The following is a 23,343-nucleotide window of genomic DNA, read 5'->3' on the forward strand; positions in this document are numbered from 1 at the left end:
AGGGGACTCCCTCTTCCCCCATCCCATTCCTCCCTCCATTCTTGCCCACTGGCCCACCCCACTCCCCCTGCCCAGTGGTGGCCTTTCCCTCATTCTACCTGACCAGTGGAAGCTGCCTGGGGAAGCTCAATTCTGCCCTCCTAACCAGAGCTGCCCTGGTTCACCTTGTGCACCTGCCAGATGCCTTCTGCAGCCTCCCAGGTGGTTAATGATCCCTCCCTGGGCAGAAGAGCCCTTTAATAATTTACCAGAGTAGATAAAGAGAAAAGCATAGTTCTCTACTTGGAGGCCAATTAGCCTGGCAATTCAGACAGAATGGATGGAGTTAAGATTGACTTCAAGTTCAGATCCAGCTTTTTTCTATAGGAACCCTGCCTTATAGCTATGTATATAAAGTCTTATCAGAACCTTCCTTCAGATATTTAAACATCCCTGCCCTACTGTATGATCAGCACTTTAGGGCTCCTTCACTACTCGGGAGAATTAGCTATATAAAAAAAGGAAACCAAAATACCCTAGGACAAAATGACGTTTAAACATTTAAAGAACTCTAGAGAAAGAAACTCTTTTTTGCAGGGAATTTTGTATTTCTTTGAGTCAAAAGTGCAGACCCTGAGAGACAGCATGGTGCAGGGATAGAAAAACACAGGCTTTGGAATTACAGACATAGGTTGAAATCTTGCCTTCAACTAATTGTGAGACTTTGAGGAACTTATTGAGGTTCCATGAACCTCAATTTCCTTATGTCTAAAATGAGAGTAATCATTCTATCCTTGGGACTTTTTTAAGAATCATAAATATGTAGAGAACAGCCTGGCACTCAATAGACAATAAATGATGCATCCTTATCACCATCAGGCTTGCCCACATCCAGAAAAATTTGGATTTTGTAAAGAAATGAGAAAAAAAGACTCCCTCTCAAGAATCTAACAATGAAATTTACTAAGGATAAGCGTGGTAGACTGGAATGTTGGTGGCCCCCAATGAACCACTCCTTCTGACATCCATGACTTTGTGCAGTGCCCTCCCATATTGACTCTGGGTGTGGCCATGTGACTTGTTTTGACCAATGAGGCATTAGTAAGTGTGAAGCGCTCAGTGGCTTAACAAGTGCTTGCACATTGGCGTTGTCCTCTTGGAACACTCCCTCCTAGAAACCAGCTCTTTGGCTGTAAAGAAACTCAGGCTAGACCACTGAATGATGAGAAGCCACAAGAAGAGAAACCCTGGAGGATGAGAGGTCATTTTGGACATTTCAGCCCCAGCCAAGCTCCTAGCTTGAACCAGGTCAACAAACCTGGTCCAGATGAACCTGGTCAACAAACAAAATTGTGACAAATAATAAATCAGTGTTGTTTTAAGGCCCCAAATTTTCGAAAGGTTTGTAACACAAATGCCAAGTCCTAAATTTACATTAAGGGAAGTCAACAGTACAAGTAGAAATGGCAGATTATTGTTATAGAGGGTCATGTGAAATGGACCATGAGATTTCAGTTGACCGTAAGCATTGAAATACTGCTAGTAAACTAAATTCAAGCTGAGCCTGCTTTCATTAAACAAATGAATTGGTTGATTGACCATACAGTTATTAAGTGCCTGCTGGTTACCAGGCTCTGTGCTGGGGTCTGGAGATACCAAAAAAGTTAAGACCCAATTCTCCTCTACCATGTTGTCTCTTGGATTCTGAAATTTATGTCTGTACTTGTGTTGGGGGCTGGGAAGACAAGAGAGTAAGTGCTCGTGGTTCAGTAGGGCAGGTGAATATGTAAATAGAAGTACACTTAGGTTCCTTAAGGAGTTGATAGACTCCCTGGACTTGCCCCTCAGGGAAGATCTCCCTGTTAACCCACCAATATCTTGTTTTGACAAACTCAAGAGTACCTGGAAGCAAGCAACCAGGGAAATGAAGGCCTGAAGAAGACCAGATCATGTTGTACCCACTGTAAATGTTTATCCTAGGGGGAAAAAAAGAAGAGGAAGACAAGAAAAGAAAGGCTAGGAGTACAGAGGGAGTGGCTAGGGATGAGCAGATAATATAGAGGACTTAAATATGACATGTGGAAGAGGAGTAAATTCATTTGAGGAGTGCCAGGAGGAGAACCATTAACAGTTACGAAAAGTTGTCGGGAAGTGGATTTCAAGTTAATATTCAGAAGAACGGCTAAGACTTCTGGAGCAAGAACTGCAGAAAGGGACAGAGTGGGCGCCATCTCTGTCAACGAGAAAGGCCTGGATCGCCTCTTGCCAATAAGATGGGGAAGGGGTTCTGGTAGCAGGTGGAGCCAGGAACCTCTAGGCCTCTCCCAAGTGTAAGGTCTCATGATTCATCCTGGAGTTCTGTCATCCTTATCCTGACTGGCTAGTATTAAGAAGTAAAACAGATGACACTTGCCTGCCAATAGTCAGTGGGAGAATCGTCCACCAATGATGGCAGGAGACGGAGCCTAGAGATTAGGGTTAGGAGAATTCAAGCCTCAAAGACCCTTAGCCACTGCCTCCCATGTCTCTCACCTTTGAAGTGGTCATGAGAACTTGTGTTTTTATAGGGATTATTTATCTGCCCCTGGGTGCAGACTCAGAGGAGCAGGTCAGGCAAATAGGAGCCTGCAGATTTCGCAAGCATCTTAGGAAGGACGGACAAGGGGAGAGAACTAAGCAAGTGTAAGGAAGTCATCTGGCATTTCTGAATGAGTATTATGGCCCCATTCCAGAACCATCATCAGGGAACCTAACTGGCTCTCTCCTGCTTCTCTCACCCTCTAGCCTGCAAACCTTCAGGGGAGAAGATCTTTTCAGTGGTATGGGCCTCATTGCCTGTCTGTGGGTCCTGCAGCACCAACAGCACCAGGACCAGAGAGAGCAGGTTCATAGGTCTGTGGGAAACAGGAGATCCGGGAGGTCAAGTTTAGGATTCCCTGGAAACCTTGCAATTATGGGCTCAGCTCAGGGACATCTTCTACCTCACTGTCATGGGCTCTGGGTGGGAATAAAGGGAGGGACTGCAGAGTGCCCTCTGACCAACAGTTCCCATATTCCCAGGCTCCCCCTGCTCCTGTGCCTCTGTGCCTTTGCACATGCTGTTCTCACTATCCGGGTTGCCCTTTCTCCTCCTTTTCTACCAAGACCCAACTTCCAGATTCTACCCCATGTAAAACCTTCCCCAACTCTCCCAGGCTGAGGCAGCCTCAGACCCGCATTGTATCATTCAGCACAGTTAACTGTAACTAGACTGCGAGACCAGAGGCTGAGACTTGCTTATCTCTTTATTCCTCAAAAGAGGTGGCACAGAACCTAGAGTGTCTCTGATGCTTAGTGCACACAGGTTGAATATATGAAGCGAATTCCCTCTCCCTCCACACACATGTGGCATGCTCACTTATGCTCTGTTCTTACAGGGTACATACCTGCATTATCGCTGTGGCCCATCTGTCTAAAGTTGGAATGCAACTCTGGTCAGAAATAACTTCATTCTAAAGTAAATAGAACAAAGGAAAATGTGGTTTCCATTTGCTCCTTCCACAACAGGGAAGCCCTGGCACCTGGGGGAGGGGGTTGGTCTGACTGGGGCCGGAGCAGACCAGGAAGCCTCAAGAGAGAAAGGCCACTCATGGCAAAAACGCTTCAAGCCACCGACCCAGCACAAAGACACCACTGTGGGGAAACTCAATATAAGGGTGTGACATGCTCTATGGGAACGCGATACACAAAAATCCAAAGTCATAAAATAGATAAATCTAGGGCGGTTATTGACTCTACAAGAGAACTCGCCAGCAGGTTCCTCTAAATAGCCAGCTCTCACAGTCCACTTAAACTATGACTTTATTTTCAGGAGTTTGATATTACACACCAGTTTTCAGGAGGAACATAAATAGGTCCCCAAGGAGCCTGGCGTCTTAGTGTGTCTGCCAGCAGCTCGTTGACCAGGCCTTAAGGTGAGCGGGCCTGGAGCTGCCATAAGTGCTGGAGGGGCTGTGGTTTAGGAGCTCCCTCCACGTCTGCTCACAGTGTCTGGCTGTTTCCAGCGTTAGGTACAATAGGAAGACCCAGGCCCAATCTGGACCGTCTTGCCTCTACTTGAGTGGGCTGGTGGATTGCTCAGCACATTTTCCTGTAAGCAGAACATGGAGTTTGTATCAGCTACTCATTCATTCATGCATTCATTCAAGAGTGTTTACTCTGCACTGTCTATGTGTATGACACTGTGCTAGACACAGCTAAGCAGAGAAGACTGTGAGATGTGTTCCTGTCCCCGAGGACCTCACAGTCTGGTTAGAGAGATAAGCCCTTGGATATCACTGATTCTAGAAAGTATGTTTTTTTACCCTTGAACAGCTCTGAAATCAAAATGCATCCTACTGCAGATGCTATGACATAGTTGGCCATAGTTGGCTGGTTTGTAAAATGATGGTGTCTCTTTGCAGTCGTCAGTGTCTTAGATGAAATAGAGTATATGAAAGTGCTAAGTAATGGTTTAATGCCATAGCATTCCAAGGGGGATTTGATGTTTGAAGATAAAATTGGGCCCCCGTGTGAATATACCTCATGGATTTACCTTTGCAGAGAATGTATATCATAAATTTGAAGTAATGTCCGTTTTCCACAGTTATCCAGGGAGGCTGGGCTGGAATGGCCTTGCCCTTCCTCCATTCTGGGAGCCGGAAATGTGTTGTGGCCTAGCCCTAATTCCCTTCCACGCAGGTCATGAGAAACCCAGAGGGGCAAAACAGTAGGAACAGGTCTGGGAGGCAGCCCTTCAGGAATGAGGAATTGGTGTTGACTCTCTGACTGCTCGATGGCAAGTCCTTAGTCAACTGTACCTTCCAGGACCCAGCACTGTGCCTGGCCTATCACAAACAGGAAGGTAAACAACAACTCTGTGTGCGTGTGTGTGTGTGTGTGTGTGTGTGTGTGAGTGCAATAGATAGATATAAATATATGTTCAGAGATATGTCTAATGAATAAATTTCTGTTACTGAGGCCAAACATTTATTACAAAAAAAGTTTCATGTGACTGCTAATCTTGACTTCTTGGCCAAACTTCAGAACAATTTCTTACAGTCTGTCTAACATTACAGGGGGTTTCTTCCCTTTCTTTTTTTTGGCTTCACCATTCCTCACACAAAAAAGCAGTGGCTCTGTTGATGGTGCTGACCCACTGCCACGTTCTATTTATTTCAATGGCTGCGTGCCCACAGAGTGCCGGGAGATCTGGCCTCTAACCTTTAGGAGCATAAAGACAATGTGCAGCTTCTAGACAGTTGACAATGAGAGTGACTGTGGGGGTTAAGTAAGTTCTTAGGAGCATATGGGGAGACCTGGAATGGTGTAGACCAAGTACATTGACATAATAAAATAATCCAAATTCTACAATTCAGTTATCATTGATATAGCAAATAAAGACTATGAATTTCTTATTAGTACTTGCTCATACAGAATGTAAAACCTCTTGGCTGTTTAGTTATGCTTTTTCTTGACATTCACTTGATGAGTGCGGTTATGATAGTTCTTTCGTATCTGGAGGAATAGATGAAGTTTAAGGAGCCAACACGGAGCTGCCCTTGTGGCCTTTTGTTTACTTGTCACATTACTGCAAGCTTTAAAATCCTGGACAAGAAAGCTGTGTGCAGCTAGTGGTAAGTATGAGCATTACTCTAGGAGGAACCGGAAACCATTAAGCGGCTGGCCTCCTGCGAGAATCTGACTTGTGGCACAAACACAAGAGCGTCAGGTGGCGGTAACCAAGTCATCCAGGCCGCTTCTCTCTGGGCTTTTTGCCTTTGCCGCTGGGTCCAAGTAGTCACTGGGGCTGCCTCAGATGACCCACGAGTGGGTCAGGCCTAGACTGGATCCCGAGATCAACCCGTCATATTGAGGCTGTCATGTGGGAGAAGCAGACTGCTTTGTCTCCTGGTGATATGATGCAGTGGCTGCCCTCCACCATTTCCAACTTGTATTTGGTGGTTCCAATGCTAATTCACCCTCTGTAGGCTGGAAGCTCTTGTTACTGTGGCAGTGGGGGATTTCCAAAGATAACTCCCGTGAAAGGGCAGGACATGTCTCCTATAGGTCCCTGCTGAGGGCTGCTTTTCCTCTTATCAGCCATAAAAACCAAGAAGCAAAATGGCTGGTACTACTCAGGTCTTGTCTGAGGCTATAAATTTGCTGACTTTGATAGTATTTCTAGGCTTTGAATACTTTGGTGTTTTTTAATTTTGGAGGTAATTCCAAATAGCAAACTCCTATTCATCCTTCAAAACTCAGTTCTGATATTTCTGTAAAGCTTTCTTTGACTACCCTCTATGCCCTCATATTCTTGGGTTCTCTGACACTGTTGCAATGCACCAGAATTATTGTATACTTTGCTATCTCTGCTAGATGTGACAACCATGAGGCCAGGGACCATTATTTCCTTGTTTGTCACCCATGTCTGGCTGGTCAAGTGATATATACTCAGTAAATGTTAGGTAAATGAATGAAAGTTATATTCTTGCCAAATATTTGTTGGTTGGTTCATTCATTCCCATCTAAAAGTACTTTATTCTCCTTTGGAAGTGGTTATCACTATGTTATTTATAAAGCCCATACACATCAGAAAGGGCTAAATGTAAAATCATCAGTTAGGATGATTTTAGCTGTAACATTTGGCTTAACAAAAATAGCTTAAACAATGGACGGTTTATTATCACACCAAACAAGAGGTCTAGATGTCAGATGGGCCCAGGGTTTGGTGATTCAGCAGCTCAGTGATCTCTTCAGGGACCCAGGGGCTTTCCACCTATCTGCTCTGCCATCTTCAATGTGTCAGTGATGGCTCCCTCCTGGGCTCAAGAGGGATGACGTCCAGCAAAGAAGAAAGGCATTTCCTCTCCCAGTTTCTTTTTATTATCAAGGAAACCCTTTCTCAGAAGCTTCCCCCTCCCCCTGGAAGATATCTCCTTGAGTATTGCTGACCAGGATTAAGTTACAACCTATCACTGATAAGGAGAAGAGACCATCATGCTGGCTGAAGCCAGTCCTGATGCAATCCCTGAGGTTATGGTGGAGACAGGGGATTTCCTTCCTTGAATACATAGGAGGGAGAACACCTGAACAAAATTGGGGCTCTGCAAGCAGGGAGTCAAGGAAATGGGGGGATGACTGTTGGGTGGATATCCCATAGTGTGTGCCACACCAAGTATTTCTATAAATTACAGCACATCAATAATGCAATGAAAGTCTATGAAACCATTACAACGACTGTGGGAGAACTACCTGGATCAACATGGATTGAGTTTCAAGGTATAGTGAATGTAGAGATCTATGTAGTCTAACCCTTTTTGTGTTCATAGTAATAATGTTAATAAATGCCAGGTTAGGCACACTCCAAAGTCTATAAGAATAATATGTACTCCACACTTAAGAGTGGCTGTGAGTGTCTGTGTGTGTGAGCGAGCGTGTGAAGGAGAGGGCTTACTAGGGACTTTCATTTTTGACATTCTATATTTCCTATAACATTGAATTTGTATAAGTATGCCTTCCTTTTATTAAGGAAAAAAAACCCAAACATTAAAGAGAACACGTTAAATGGCTAACTATCATTTTGAATGCAAGAAGTCAATGAAAGACATGGGATCCTTTCCAAGAATAAACTAATTTGGAATGTAGGAGGGACTTCTCTGAAAGTTTTGCTCATGAGCCCAGAATTTAAACACCCTCCATGAATGAGCAACTTTTTTTTTTTTTAAGCTAGCAAATCTCCTTAACGGAACATCCAAATTTTTACCACGTTGAATCATTCTCTGTGTGCTGGAGAAGGGCGTTATCTTGCTATGGGATGCTGCCGATGCTGACTTGCCTGTAGGAAATCCATCGGCGGAAGTCTTCCCAGGAGCCACATTGACACCAAGAACCAGCCAAACCTCCCTGTAACTCAAGTGCTTTCCTGTGCCCCAAATGCCTCTGTCAGGGTTAAGCTTGGAGAATAAATCCGCTGAGGTCTACCTCCCACTTTGCTACTGGCTAACTAACTCTAACTACTTAGGCAAGTTCTCCATCTCTCTGGAGTTCATTGAATCCTCTAAAAAATGGGGATTATTCACGTGACAGAACTTGAAGGAAGGATTTTGAGTCATTAAAAAAAAATTCTAGAGCAAACCCCTTGGCTATCTGTAGAAATTCCCCTGGGAAGGCTCTTTCTTTGGTTACTATAAAAATAGACGGTTAAATTCAGCGGCCGTTCAGGATGCAGTGTATATCTTTGATCAACTGATCCAGTGTCGGTTGGAAAATGTGATGTGGTATTATTATAAATGGAATAGGTACACTTCTCCACAAAAATACATAGACTGGAATCACTTGAAGGCCCTATGAGAAAAGACTGAGATTTCCCAAAGGGGAAGGAATCTGGCCTCGAGACTGCACCATAGAAACCCTGCCTGAGTTTCCAGTCTGCCTGGCCTGACCTGTGGATTTAACTCTTACCTGAATTTCCAGCCTGCTGGCTTGCCTAAGGATTTTGGACTTATCTGCCCCCATGATTGCATGAGCTAATTCCTTAAAATAAAATAAATCTCTCTTTCTTTCTCTTGATATGTGTGTGTGTGTGTGTGTGTGTGTGAGAACATATATATATATATATATATATATATATATCCTATTGGTTCTGTTTCTCTGGAGAACCCTAATACAGGTATCACTTCCTGATACTTCCAAAGCCAAAGCAAAAATACAAACTGTTTCAAATACTAATGGCCTGTAAGACTCTCAGCCTAGGTGGTATAGATGTCTTTGATTTCTCTTTATGCCTGAGGTGAGGAAGATATCACTGGTTATTTCAGAAATTTTCAACTTAAGCACCCAGGCTTTTGAATAGTTTCCAACCTACTTATCTTTCAAAACACAACTGAAGTGACAACTCCTCCAGGAAGCCTCTTTGATCCCAGCCCCAGGCAGTTGGGAGCTTTCTCCTCAACCCTTGTCTGTATCCTGTTATACTTATTACAGCTTATTTTTGGCTTTGTGGTACTGACTACTAATTCTCGCTTCTATAGTAACGGGAGCTCTGATTTTTAGCTGGGTACATGGCAACCCAGGACAAAAACTACATTTCCGAGGCTCCCTTGCAGCTAGGTGAGGCCTTGTGCCATGAGGTGAACTAGGGCATGGAGGCCACACATGGTGAACAACAAGATAGCAGGAGCTTTGGTCTCTGAAACCTTGGGGCACATCAGCCCTGCCCTGTCTACCCAGATTTTCACCTGAGAGAGAAATAAATGTCTATGTTACTTAGGCTGTTGTTATTTGGATTTTCTGTTACTCACAGCTGAACCTAACCTTACCTCACTTGTCTTCCATGTATGTCTCCCCTACCACAACGTAAAGGAACCACACTTCTTCATCAACTACTGCATAGCAGTGTGCCTGGAATACAGCAGTGCCAGACAAGTGTCTATCGACTGGATGTATGAATGAAAGGATGAATGAATGACACAGGTTAGGGGGAAGCCCAAGGTGAAGTAGAAGGAAGACATTGTGCCAGTGAGGGGGTGCCTTCTAATTTAAGTGTCAACTTAAGACAACCTTATTCTGTATTAATAAGCACCTACTTTATGCCAGCACAGTGTCAAGTAATGCTTTATAGTGGTGAGAAAGACAGACAAAAATTTCTGCTCTCATAGAGGTTATTCTAGAAGGAGGAGACATAATAAATAAATAAGAAAATATCAGGTGGTGCTAAGTGCCATGATGAAAATAAAACTGCTTGATGTGATGAACTACCTTAGACTGGGTGGTGAGGGAAGGTCACTAAGGCAGCATTTATGCCAAGACCTGCATGACAAGAAGAAGCTTAGATCAAGGAGAGGGGCATGTGAGGCAGAGGAACAGCTAGTGCAAAGGCCCTGAGGAGGAACTTACTTGGCTTATTTCAAAGAGGAAAAGGCAAGTGGGATTATAGTGAGTGAGGGTGAGTGGTAAGAAGTAGGCAGGGTCCAGGACCTGTGTGCCAAGTAAGGAGTTGAATGTTATTCCAAGAGTAATGGGAAGCCGTGGAGACTTTAAACCAGGGATTGACATGTTCTGATTTACATTTTTAAAGAATCACTCTGGTTCCTGTAAGGAAAATGGATTGTTGTAGGGCAAGAATGGAAAATAATAATATTTCAGTTATCTATTGCTGTGTAACAGATAACACCCAAAACTTAGGACCTTAAAATAACCATATTAGTTTGCTCACTATTTTATGGATCAGGAATTCCGGGAAGGGCTCAACTCATAGTTCAGTCAGCTTGTGAGGCAGCTGGGCTGAAGGATCCGCTGCCAAGGTGGTTCCTTCATGCCTGTGATGCCCAACTACTCCCCGGCCTTTCTCTTTCTCCATCATATCCTCTCAAGTCTATCCATGTGGCATGGGCTTCTCACAGCCTGCTGGCCCCAGGATAGTTGCACCTTTTACATAGAAGCTCGTTTCTAAGAGAAAGGAAATAGGAGCTCCTCGTCTGTGCTACACTGGGAACTGGCACCACATTGCCTCGTTTCTGGATATTTTTCATTAAAGCAGTCAAAGAGCACACTCAGATCCAAGAGGGTGGAAAAAGTAGGATTCTAGATACTTTCCCCCTAAGCATCTTTGTCGTAGACATCTTTGCTGCAAGCATGTTTGCTGTATAACTCATTGGCTGTGAGGCAATTTTACAGTAAAAGATTAACAAAAAATAAAAGAGGGACATTAAAAAGGACATAATGAAACATGTCATACATATCTGGACTACATTTAAATGTTGCATCACATGCCCAGTCCTTATATGTCACCAAATCATCTAAGCCAGATTCCGTGCCCAATACCAAAATTCTGTCTACATCACGTTCTCCATTATCAAGAAGCAAAAAATTTTCACCATTTTCAAGAAACTTCTACCCATCAGGAATCACATAATCCTTTCTTTTTTTGATTCTTCTTTTGCCTCCAACATCTAATATTGTGTGGTAAATTTGGTAAAGACAGCATTAGAGAACAAGCTGTTGTATCTAAGTTAGCTAAAGAATCGATAATTCATGCTCTTGAAGACCGTTGTGAATGACTAGCTGCCTCTTTTATAGATGCCATAGCTTGATAAACTTTTGGTTTTGATGGGTGGGAGGGATGACTGTGCTCACATGATTTGCAAACTGATATGTTATCAATCTCTAGTATAGTATGCGATCGGGCTTTACACTCCCTCATTTCACACTTCCATTAAGTTTATCACTGTATTTTCTAGTTGAAACCAAATGGTCAAACCACACTGTGAGCCAGTTATTTTATCTTTTACAGCAAAATTGCTTACGGCCAGTTAGTTATGTGGCAAAATGCTTATTACGAAAATACTTGCAACAAAGATGTTTACGGCAAAGATACTTACAGTGAAAATATCGGACATGCAAAAAATAGACCCCATCTATTGATGGGGGAGCCACAGGTCACATTGCAGAAGGGCATATGAGGTAGAAGACATTATTGCAGCCGTCTTTGGAGAATATGATATGCCGCAAGTGAGGAGGCCATTTCAGTAATTCGGGCAAGAGATGATGGTGGCTTAGATTTGGATGTTTGCAATGGACGTGAGAAAGGGGTGGATTCAGAATATGCGAGCAGAATAGATGAGAACTGTAAAGCACTAACAAATGCATCTGAGTACTTGTTTAATTGAATTGCACTTTATAAGATTACGTCGATGAGTGTTGCCCACCACCAATAAAGTAAGTCACAAATAAGTCTGTTTTATTCGTAGGACACATACATCATTGTCATGCTTCACAAGGTGCTTTGTTTGGAAGAATGAGTTATTTATGGCAGAGATTTAATGAGGCCTAGATATTGGGGCTATAGAGGGAGGTGAATGTACGGCCCTATACAGACTGTGAGATCCATGGATTGCCACATCCTATAACCAGAGGTGCTTTAGAGAGTCAAGAGGGCCTGGCAACATTACAGTTTCAAAGCTTCCTAGAGATGAGTGCATTTGCCCACAGAAAGACCTGAGTAGTTTTCACTTCATACATTCAGCTGCTTGAGGAGACAAAGTTTCTAAGGTATGGGAGTCAATGCACCAGAGAGATTATATGAAAAACAATGTTTTTGGTGACAAAAATGCTGAATCTATTGTTCTATTTTAAACAGGAGAGTGATCCAGAAACTTGCCCAGAGTCACCCAATAAATTAATGGCAGAGCTGGTGCTAAAAGATATGTCTCTCGATTTCAGTCTGGGATTCTTTCCACTGCATCACCTGCCACTCTGCCCAGAACACAGGTTTGTTCTGTCCTCTGGTCCTACTGGGTCCTTGCTATTGCCCAACTGACTTTCAAATAGTGCCAGAAGGCAGGAGGAGAAGAGGTTGTGAACAAATCAAATCTGGTCTCTCGACTGGAAAAATAACTTTGCTAATTTTGACTCAGTCACATCTCTTTGTGGAATAGACAGCACATGCCTTTATGTGAAAATCATCATGCTGAGACCACTTGCTGTGCTGCTAGATGTCCTATAGAATATAGAATAGTTCTGAAAATTCACTAAATTTCTAAGATTCTGAGGTCACCCTATAACTCTCAGTTCTTACATCTCTATCGAAAAAAAAAAAACCGAGCTCAAGACCACCAGGGTCTTTTGGATTGGAAAGTGAGAATAACACAAGATCTTTACTGTGTGTGGAAGGGTACGTATGTGTTATGACGAATGTTTGTATATGTCATTACTATTTCATATATGCAGATACATGGGGTTTTTTTGTGAGGAAGACCAGCCCTGAGCTAACATCCTATGCCAATCCTCCTTATTTTATTTTATTTTTTTTTGAGGAAGACTGGCCCTGGACTAACATCCGTGCCCATCTTCCTCTACTTTATATGGGACGCCACCATAGCATGGCCTAATAAGTGGTGCGTTGGTGCACGCCCGGGATCTGAACCAGCGAACCCTGGGCCGCCGCAGCAGAGACCGCGCATTTAACCACTTGCGCCACCCGGCTGGCCCCCAGATGCATGGTTTTTATTTTGTTTTCTCAATATTTGAAGTAGGCAGAGCTCCACGCCCTACCTGTAAAAGTTATGTGTTCTAAATCGCATAATTTCATTCTCAATTATTTGGAATTTCTTCACTTTTTTTCTATAGCCAAATACAATGGACAAAATTTGCGTCTATTCATCTGTTTTATTGATTGAGCACTCATTTAAATAGAATCAGCCCTTGCGCATCATTCTTATTGTATTTACTACAGCAAGATTAATGACCCCAAAATCCAGTGTTTTCCCATGCTAGGTTTTGTTTCATTCCTGAGCTTATTTGGACAAACATTACCTCCCTACAACTTAAGGATCTATAAAATATTGCTCTTTGATCTCTATGTAAGAAGCAATTTGCTGCGCTCTACTGTCGGAGGAAAAGACATCAGGGTTGGTGCCTGGGAATGTGTATATCTTTCCTGCGAATTTAGGTGTCTGTTCTACAAGATTGCACCACAAAAACCCCACACCTTTATTACGTTTCACATGTTATATTGCACTGACAAGTTTAACTGCATCCAAGACTGAGCCAGGTGGTGTTTCAATTCCCAAATACCTTAAAATTTGAATGCCTCAGGCAAGAAAAACTGACTACTCAGTAGGCACAAGTTATAATATTTTAGGCAAAACATTGTCAAAATCACAAGTGAAGGCCCTGCCCATAGATTTTACTATCCCACTTATATTAACCTTTATGCATTTCTGTGAGTCTTTAAAACAGACACTTAGGCATGCTTTTCTATAGGTCTTCATTAAAGCGTCAATATGAAACTATTTTGAAAAATCACCCTCATAGGACCCTAGGAGCTGTCCCCCTCCTCCCCTTTTAGAGCACTTTCTCTTATTGCCTAAAAATTCAAGTACTCTCTTAACCAAGTGCAGACTGAAATATTTCACTATGGATTTGAACAGGAGCCAAGAAGGTTGATGAAAGGAAAACTTCTCTCTATAAAAGGTTTATTGTCAGCGCTTTCTAAAGATGTAGATGCTTCTAAAACAGGCTTCCAACATTTTCACAAACATTGGCGCAGCCTCCTCAACCTCTCCTAGACCTAGGATTCAGGTCCTTTTCTTTAAGGAATGCTCTGCATCTAGCCTTTGACCTTCTGGATAGCCAATGCTATCTAACTGCCCCCCTTCCATCAATATAATGTATATTATAAAAGGGAATGGGGGATGGGGTAGCTTGGTCCTCACGCTATTGGAAAAGTACTTGAAATTCCTTGCATTCCTTTGCATTTAACAGCATGTTTACCTAATCACCGGCTTATTAGGATTAACACAAGTCATTGCTTCAAGCTCATTCAGTGAAAACAAACCGACTCCTAGAAACTCTAAGACTTTTTCTCTGATCCCAACCAAGGGTGCATTTTTAAGTCATTCTCCTAAATTTTAGGAACAATATTAGAAAAATATAAAATTATTAACCAAGTGACATTTTATAACACATTATCCAACCATACTTAATCTTGCCCATGGATTTAGATATGGGCAGCCTGGGTTATGGACTGTTTTCATTCAAGTTTCTCTGGTCCACTGAAGTGACATGCACAATAACCTAGTGATTAAAATGATAAATGACTCTACTGGACCCTCCTCGCAGCGACTGGGTGATGGGGACCCTTAAGCTTTTTATTCTTATGAAAATAAAGCATTATTATTTAAATCACAAACTTAGCTTCAGATTCCTTCTTGTGCTTCCTACGATGCTTGGTGTTAGATACATGTTTTTTAAACAGATTACTTTGAATGCAAAAGTTTTTCTCTACTGAAGATAAAAAAGCAATCATTGTTTTATTTTTGTAGGTTAATTCCCTGCTCTATCCCAAGCGCTTAGAACAGTTCCTGGCACAAAGTAGGCACTCAAGAAATCCTGTTTGAATGATTGAATGCATGAGCTAGATTGTTCCCAGTGACTTTGGACAGTTTCTAAAAATAATGAATGCCGCACACTCAGATATTAGGTAAATATTTCTTTATTAAATGATTAATTCCATAAATAAATTCTTTTCACTGAATATAAAATTAAAATCATTTACAAATTATTCCAGTATTACATTTCCCCTCCCTCCCCAAAAAGCTACATTTTGATAAATAAAAACATTCAGTCTTACAACACCTGATTTCTGTTTGCAGTTTAGAGTGCAGATAGCTGCCTCTCATGGACACTCACGGAGTGTCACCTTCAGGAAGGATGGAAACCCCCCCCATTTACTTCTGTCAAAGGATGAAAGCTATAACCGTCCATCTAATCTTATTATCTTTTACAATTGCAGAACCTAAAGGAAAGAAGCCTAGAGAAAAATACGCTTACCAAATAATTTACAAACAGAAAACAGAACGTCATCAACACCACACGCTCCAAAATGAAGCAGTAACATGTGCTCCAATATTATGAAGCAAAGTATTCTCCAATCGCGGCTGCATTCGTGTCCATCCGCACCAGCACACCTGGCAGTTTCGCAAGACCTCAATATTACTCAAGAATGAGCAATGCATCCCTTCTACGATGAGTCCCTTCACCCCTGCCGCCCCCACCCCTGTCTCCGTGATTCTGGCGCTCTTCTCCCCATCTGTCCACCCTTGTGTTGGAAACCGAGGTGGCATTTAGTCCCTAAATTTGTGAATGTCATTGAACAGCCGATAGAAGGGAAACGCTGCCTCGTTGGCATGCGGGCAGTTGTAGTTGCATTTGCAAGACTGGATCATCATGACGTTCTTGGAAAACGTCTCCCCATCTTCGCAGCGGAACCGCATCTTCACAGTCCTGGTCTGCAGAGGTGTGCAGCATCGGCCGTCCACGCAGGAACCGCAGTACTTGGGCCGGTATTTCTTCACACTCGAACACCCAGCGTAAGTAAACTTGACTGGTTCGGGGGATTTCTTGGTCTTGCTGCATTTCTTGCCCTTCTGTAAGAAAGAAGAGAGAAGGAAAGTTAGGGACAAGGTTTCTCCTTCTTGGAAGAGCTGTTCCCATCTCACCCAGCTGCCGGGAACAGTCTACCTGCCCCAGAGGAACTTACTTTCAGGCTGCTGTACACCGGCTGTCCACAAGGCCGCACTTCACAAATCCGGGTTTCCTTCACCAGACGGCATTCAGGGTTGTCATTGGTAACTCGCGTGGAGATACCAGTTCCACAGGTCTTTGAGCACTGGGACCATGAAGTTGTTTGAACAATACATTTCTGGCCGTGTAAAGAGGGGTTGTATAGGATGCGAGGCTCCATTCCAAATACTAGAGAGACAAACAAGAGGGAGGATTTCTCAGAGGCACACTGACACAGATTCCAGTACTCACTTCTGTAAAGCTTCAAACCAGGAATGTATTTCAGTACAATGTCTTATGGGCTCAGTCTCAACTTACCAGGGAGCCGCTTCAGGGAGCCGCCTTTTCCAACTGCAATTAATTCATTGTTTCTCGTTAACTCCACCTCGGAGGCATCGAATGCCAGCCCCTTGCCCAGGAGGTCCTCCCTGTCGTCCATGGGGTCCTTGGCACCATCCTCATCACAGACCCACTCCTCACAGCACTGCCCGGTAACTTTGACCAGCCGAGGGTTGGGACAGCCCAAGTTGGGGAGAGAGAGTTCTTGGGGACATAGAGGAATGCAGCCCACGGCGCCGTCAATACATGTGCACTGATGTTTACAGTTGGGCTGGAAACTTTCCCCATTCTGGTAGATTCTGGAGTTATATTCACAGGGTCTGCCCTCTGACTGAGCTGCAAAGAGCACCAAAAGAGAAAGAGAGAAGAGGATCAAGTTAAGATTCCGAACCACGGCCTGAAACTCATACATATTTTCTGCTGTTAAACTCAATTTATGGTAAAGTTCCTTGCAATTCCCAGGAGACTCCAGACCAGAACAATAAGTTAGTCAGGAATCACTTTTCCGTATGCGCTTTTCGTTGGGCCCAGACACACTGAATTGCATTCCAGACTGCTGAAATCATGTGCCTTTCTGCCAAGCTACCAACAACAAAGCATCACCATACATGGTCTCAAAATTACTAAACTTCTGGACTACAGGGACTATTATTTTTTTAAAGGGGCCAAACCACAAGCATCTTACCTCTGCAGATCCCCTTCAGAGCAGTGGAGCTGGCGCCGAAATTGCATTCCAGCCCCTTGGTGTGGTCGCAGGGCTGCGTTTTGCTGCAGTCCTCGTTGAGCTGCTTGGCGCAGACCTTACAGCAGCCGCAGCCGTCCCGGACCAGCCCGACTCCCGGGGCGCACTTGGACGCCTCCAGGGGGCAGTGGCAGGCGGCGGGGCAGGTGGAGAGCGCCTGCAGGGGGAGAAGCCACGCGTGAGACTCGGCGCGGTGCGCAGGAGAGGCGCCCGGGGAGGGGACTGGGGGCCTCCGACCCTGTCGGCAGGGGCTCTCTGATCCGGTCCAGCCCGGCCACTCCGGCAGCTGTGAGCGCCAGGAGGCCCCCGACACGTCTTCAGGGGGGCTTCAAGACAGAGCTACCCCGAAACGCCCCCGAACTTTTCAGTTGAGGGATTTTTTCTGCCATGGTCAATCTGGGGAAGGGGGAAGGGATTGGGATGGGATGGGGAAGCGGTAGCCAAAGAACTCACCAGCCTGGCCAAGTGGAGAAGGGTGACGGCGACGGCGAGCGTGCTGGCCGTGCGGGAGCTCATTGTGGCGCGCAGGAGGAGTCCGGGCGAGCGCGGAAGCGAAGACGCCAACACACCAGTGTGCAGCGGTCAGGCCGGCGCGGCTGGCTCGGGGCGGCGGGGGCGGCGGGCCGGCTGGCAGGGAAGCGAGGGCCGGGACGGCGAGCGGGCTCGGGCGTCCTTCTCTCGAGAGCCTTCGCAGGAGGCGCGGAGGGCGCGGGTGCTGCTCGGGGGCGCTCTCGCTCGCGGTCTGCCCAAGCGCTCAGAGCCCGCCTTTTATACGGGCCAGCTGCTGCGCCGCGTGTTGCAGTGACGTCGGCTCTGTCTGCGCGTTCCAGAATTCTCAAACATCTCAGGAATGCTGGTTGGCGCGGGCTGCTGCCAAGCGCCTCCCCTGGCTCCGTTGCACCTTTTTTTTTTTTTTTTTTTCCCCTGGTCCTGGACCCGTCAAGAAAACAATCTTCCGTTTTTTCCACTTTAAATAACGACTTCTATTGGGGAGGGCTCTTTTTGGCGTGATGGTGGTGGAAGGGACGAGGGGGGCGAGTTCAGAACTTTGCCTGGATTGGGAGGGTGGGAGGACCTGTAAGGGAGGAACAAAAGTCGTTTTGTTTGGTGATGCCGAGTTGACCGGGCAGCCTTGGAAGCCCTCACCCGGGAAGGCAGCGAGCTGTTTGCTTGTTTACAGCGAAGGTGAGAGTCAAGTTATCTATTGAGAGAGGCGAACGGGGAGGTGGACTGTGTCTGAGAGCCAGGAATCTATTTGTGGACTTTATAGAGGCATGCTCGGATCAAGTCCCAAACGTTTGGCATGGTGTTTATTAGCCAAGTTAAATGTATTGCAGATTAATACCCTCAGTGGCATTTATGAATGAGAAGGGGAAAAAAAAATCAACTTCTCCATGTCTGGCAGATTCCCAATCAGAAGTCTTCCCCCTTCGGCCCCCCCTCCCCCTTTTTGGTGTGTCGTACTTGTTTGTTTTTGGAGGTTCCCACTTTAGTTCCAGCCCACTGCCTGGGTTGGAAGTCCGAGAGGAAACGAACGCAGGGAGTTCTCCGGGAGCTGACTTGCACTTCCTCACGGATGCGGGAGACGGGGTAAGCCCGTCCAGCCTCCCTCCGCGGGCGGGAGGCGATGATAACTAAGCAGCCAGCCAGAAGCGGAGGGGACCACCGTGGAAAGATCTGTACTGAGGTCATCAGGATGCATATACCGCAAGGCCAAGCCAGATTCCAGCGCCATTGTGCCCCAAGGATCTCTGGAAGAAGCAGACTTCTTCAAGCTGGAAGTTTCGCGGGGTTTTTAACTCCTTCCGGTGGGACCGTTTAGAAGCCTCCCATTTCAAGGGAATTGCAATGCTTTTCTCTCCGAGTACAGAGAAATAAGATTTAGGATGTAATATTCTGTAATAAAAATGTTAGCAGATTTTAATATCCTCTTCTACCTGCAACACACTCAGAAGACCCCCTACAAAGCAATTTACTTCATCAGTATCGCTTTGTTAGTGCACTGATAAATTTTCCCTTAAAGTTTCAAAATCTATCTTCTTGTGTAATTTTAATAAAAACATACACAAGTAATTATGGGAGTCTCCCTTTTATATGTGCTCCAGAACTCCATGTCCTTTTTAATGTTTAGAGCTGTTCAGTCTTCATAATTTAACAGTCTTGCTTAAGAAGGCCTCTAGTGCCGACCTTTCTGCGAATGACTGATAAGCACAAGGAGAAGCTATTGCAATGAAAACATCCTCCAATGAGGAGCACTGTGGCAGGAAAGAGTTAAGTTTCATTCATTCAAAAGTTCCCTTTCATAAGTCTGAGAGGCTTTTGCTAGGGGGAGTAGGATCTCAAAGGCTTTGTTGGAGGGATTTGGGATGGGGACTTACTTTTCAAGACAATAGATTGTCAGGTATTATGCAAAAAAAAAATGAGGAAAGTCTGGGCCCTACATCTTACCCAAGCCGGCCCATCAATTATTATTTAGAAAACCTTTTTTTCCTGTATTAGAGTTTCATTATCGTTTCCTTCTTAATGAAGTGACTGGGATGGGGGGTGGTGAGTAGGTGCAGTACACGGTGGGAGGAGGTGATGGAGAGAGAATGGAGAGGAGTGTTCCTGGCTTCTGTTGTGGCGTCTTTTCTATTTGACTTCATGGTAAGTATTTCCAGATGGTGCATCAGACACCAGACGTAACAATATTTCCATATTTGGGTATAGCAGTAGCCTGCGTTTTTAACATTTTTCTGCCTCTGTTATCCAACCACAAAGCATTCTTGACAGCTTCAAATGTTGTTAAATATAGACTTAACTTCTGTTCCCAGAGCAGGAAATTCTTTGGAATTCCTTGTTTTTCACGCAATCTGTCTATCATGATTTAAAATAATATTACAATGGATGATCCAGCTGGCCCGTGTATATACCTTGTTCTTTTATTGAAGTGGGGGGGGGGTGCGCAAAGAGATTCAGCCTGCTGCACAGCGTTCAAACACACGCCATTCCAGAGATTCCTTTAAAAATGAGATTAAAGTTTTCTAACAAGGGTGTGTGGGTTTGTTTCTGGACTTCAACCGGGAATCTTGAAGGATGAGTTTGCCCCAGAGGAGAAACTTAAGAGAACCTTACCGCCAGCTGCCCATTTAAAGCAAGCGGTGTGTTGTGGGAGGGGGCTGGGAGCTGGAGTAAACAGAGCCAGGAGGTGGGGGAGCCGGAGAGACTGGAGTAACCTATGTGCACAGCCTCTCCGTATACTATGTCCTGGTGCGCCTGCTAGTAAATGACGGCACCAGGCGAGGGGAACAGCAGCTCCTCCTGTCCTGCTCAAGAACGGTCCAGAAACCCCAGACGTCCCGTCGCCTTCTCGCCTCCTCCACTGGGAGCCGCAGATCAGTTCACGTTGACAGATGGGAGGGGAAATGTGCAAATGTTTATGGGTAAGTGTCTTCGGGTGCTAATTCTGCATGGCTCCTTTGCTCTCCCCCCCCCTCATACGGGTGCCCCAGGAGGGAATAACGGCCGCCTTGTTTCCCTGAGCTGCAAGGCACGGAGAAGGGGCTGCTTGTCTTCTGCAGCTCCTGGCTTTGGGCTGAGCAATGGGGACGTCTCTCACCCGCTGCTGCCAGGGAATTTTAGGTCACCAAAAGAAGGGTTCACTGTCTGGCAGCAACTGAGAATAATAATGACCCTAAATCTGGCGACTCCGGTTTCCTAGCGCTAGACCAGTGGTTCTCAAAGATTGAGCACGTCTCAGAATCACCTGGAGGTCTGGTTAAAAGACGTATTACTGGGCCCCACCCCAGAATTTCCTATTAGTTACATTTCTAACAGGTCCCGGGGTGATACTGATGCTGCTAGTTGGGGAATCACACCCTGAGAACCACTGTGTTGGACTACAGGAGTGCCTGTAATAGCTGGGTGTGTGCGTGCGTGTGTCCTCATAGTCAGGTACTCGCCTGCACACCCAGTCTCACAACTCCACTTTTTATTGCCACCTTAATGAACAGAAAAATTTACGGTGACCGCGAAAGGTCAGCTTTAAGGTGGCGCCCTCGCGCCATGCTATTTCTCTCCGCCCGCCTCCCACCCCCTACCCCCAGCTCGTGTAGTGATCGCAGAGAGAGCCAGAGGAAGCCGGGAGGGTGGCGGGAACCCGGTGGCAGACGCGCGGCGAGGGCCTCGGCTGCCCCCGGGACCCCTGCGGAGACAGCGAGCAGAGTCGGCGCGGCGGGGGGCCAGGGCCAGAGCACCGGGGCGCGCCCGGCCGCCTGCTACCCGCCGCCCCCTGCCGGCTGCCCGGCCCGCGCGCCCCAAGTCGCCGCCGTTGCCAGGACTCGAGGTTTCCGGCGGCGCGCGGCGCGGGACGTTTCCAGCCCCAGCCCATATTTGGTGAAAGTCTTTCAAGACTCCGTCATCCAGCTCCGGGGGGCGGCGACCGCGCGGCCACCGCGTTGCTGCAAGTGCCTGCGCCCGGGCCTCGGGCCGCCGGGCCCCCAGCGTTGGGGGCGTGCGGGCACCCGGGCGCGGGGAGACCGCCGCGGCCCAGACGCAGCCCGCAGCCCCGCGAGGGCCGAGGCCCGCCCTGCTCTGCGTGGGAGGTTGGCGCGGAGAGCGCCACGACCCGATTGTGTCACTTTTCCCGTTCACCCCACTGTTGACTCGTCCTCCCAGCGGGGCAGCGAGTTGCCGCGCTGTGCCAGACTTAGAGGGTACGGCCAGGCGCGGGGGTGTGGGCTTGCGTGTCAGAGGGTGGCGTTTGCTCAGACATCGAGCCCACCCGAGAGCGGGGACATGGAATTGACAATGGGGAGAAGTCCCAAAGGACCTGGGTCCCATTATCCCTAGAAGGGAGAGAAGCTGGAGCTCGCTCTCTGTTTCTCTTGGTCTCCCACAACCCCTTCCTCTCTTCCTCGTCAGTGAGTTCCATGGCGGGGGGGCGCGCTGGGTGAGGGGTGCCGTGGATAGGAAGCCCTAGCTCTGCAGTCAGCTAGCCTGTAGCCTTCGGTTGGCTGCTCATCCTCTCCAGACCTTGTATCCTTCATCAGGAAATTGGGAAAGGACCAGCACATAGTAAAACTGGAGCAGCCCCTTTCAGGGCTAGATCTCATGCCATCCTCTCCTAATGGTGACAGAAGCAAACACTTCTATAGGGCTCACTCACTCTCTGTCAGGTACTGTTTTGAATGCCTGCTCTATATTGACATTTAATTCTCCAATGCCCCATTGAGGCAGATCCTCTTATAAACACCATTTTCTATCCAAATGAAGAAAGGGAGGCACAGAAGGTAAGTGACTAGCAAAGGGCACTCTCCTAGCAGATAGCAGAACTGGATCCAGGCGTCTTGGTTCCAAAAGGCCTTGCACTTAACCACTGTGCTACACTGTCTGCTCCCCATCTCTTACTTCAGTCGCTCAGGCCTGTTCTCGCTCCTGGAACTTTACCTTTATTTAACTGTATCACAACTTGCCCAAATATTCCAGGATAAATGCATCAGAGAGAAAAATAGTTGATAAGTTAACTGAAGCTGTGCTAACCTCTAAGAATTGCCTAATATACTGGCTCTTGGGGAAGAGGGGAAGAGGTGTTGCATTGTAACAGAAAAAGCCTTAATGCAAATAAGTTTATATAGTGGAATTTCAGGCACCTTGGAGGTTGGTTTGGAAGCTATCTGGTACCTTTGGGGTTCTTCTGACACTTCACAAGCCACATTGATCCGGTAGTCCCTACTTCTGGAGTAAGTCTTGGTCAGGTGGGAACTGCATTTGTCACTGAGATGAAGTTTTCAGTGTCACTTACTTGATGGTTCATCAGTCTGAGTGTTCCTTGTGGACTGAATATGCTTTTAACCTGTTTTTTCCAACTATATGCTATGAGTATAATTACCTATGGATCCGAGGACAAATTGTTTATCCTCTCTGAATCCCAGATTCATTCAGAGCTCATGATGTGTCATGGCACTGTGGTAGGCACCAGTGATATAAAAGAGAGGACTTGAGCATTGATCTTCCCCTGGAGGACTCTACAATCTGTTGCTGAAGTGGGTACAACGTGTTGTGTGAATACTTCTCTCTCTCTGCTAGAGAGTGAGGAGGGAACTAATCTGAATTCGAAAGGATGAGCAAGAGGCTGATACAGGGAAAGACATTTGAGACAGGGGGAATGGAGCCTCAGCCATGCATGATGATGGTCCACCTAGTGTGGCTGGACCATAGGA

At 46.0% G+C, this 23,343-nt stretch overlaps 1 protein-coding gene across 1 annotated transcript; it reads right to left on the reverse strand.

Annotated features, from left to right (window-relative positions):
- Positions 1-14,976: 14,976 nt before the first annotated feature.
- CCN1 (cellular communication network factor 1) lies at positions 14,977-17,870 on the reverse strand. Its single transcript, XM_004431565.3, has 5 exons — positions 17,597-17,870; positions 17,087-17,300; positions 16,381-16,737; positions 16,040-16,251; positions 14,977-15,926 (listed from the first exon to the last, which is right to left on the reverse strand). Exons 1-5 carry the CDS (start codon positions 17,657-17,659, stop codon positions 15,624-15,626), a joined length of 1,149 nt encoding a protein of 382 aa, XP_004431622.1. The 5' UTR covers positions 17,660-17,870; the 3' UTR covers positions 14,977-15,623.
- Positions 17,871-23,343: the final 5,473 nt, after the last annotated feature.

The sequence above is a fragment of the Ceratotherium simum genome, chromosome 2 (assembly GCF_057802395.1).
Source record: "Ceratotherium simum simum isolate JZ-2026a chromosome 2, ASM5780239v1, whole genome shotgun sequence".
Taxonomy (NCBI): domain Eukaryota; kingdom Metazoa; phylum Chordata; class Mammalia; order Perissodactyla; family Rhinocerotidae; genus Ceratotherium; species Ceratotherium simum.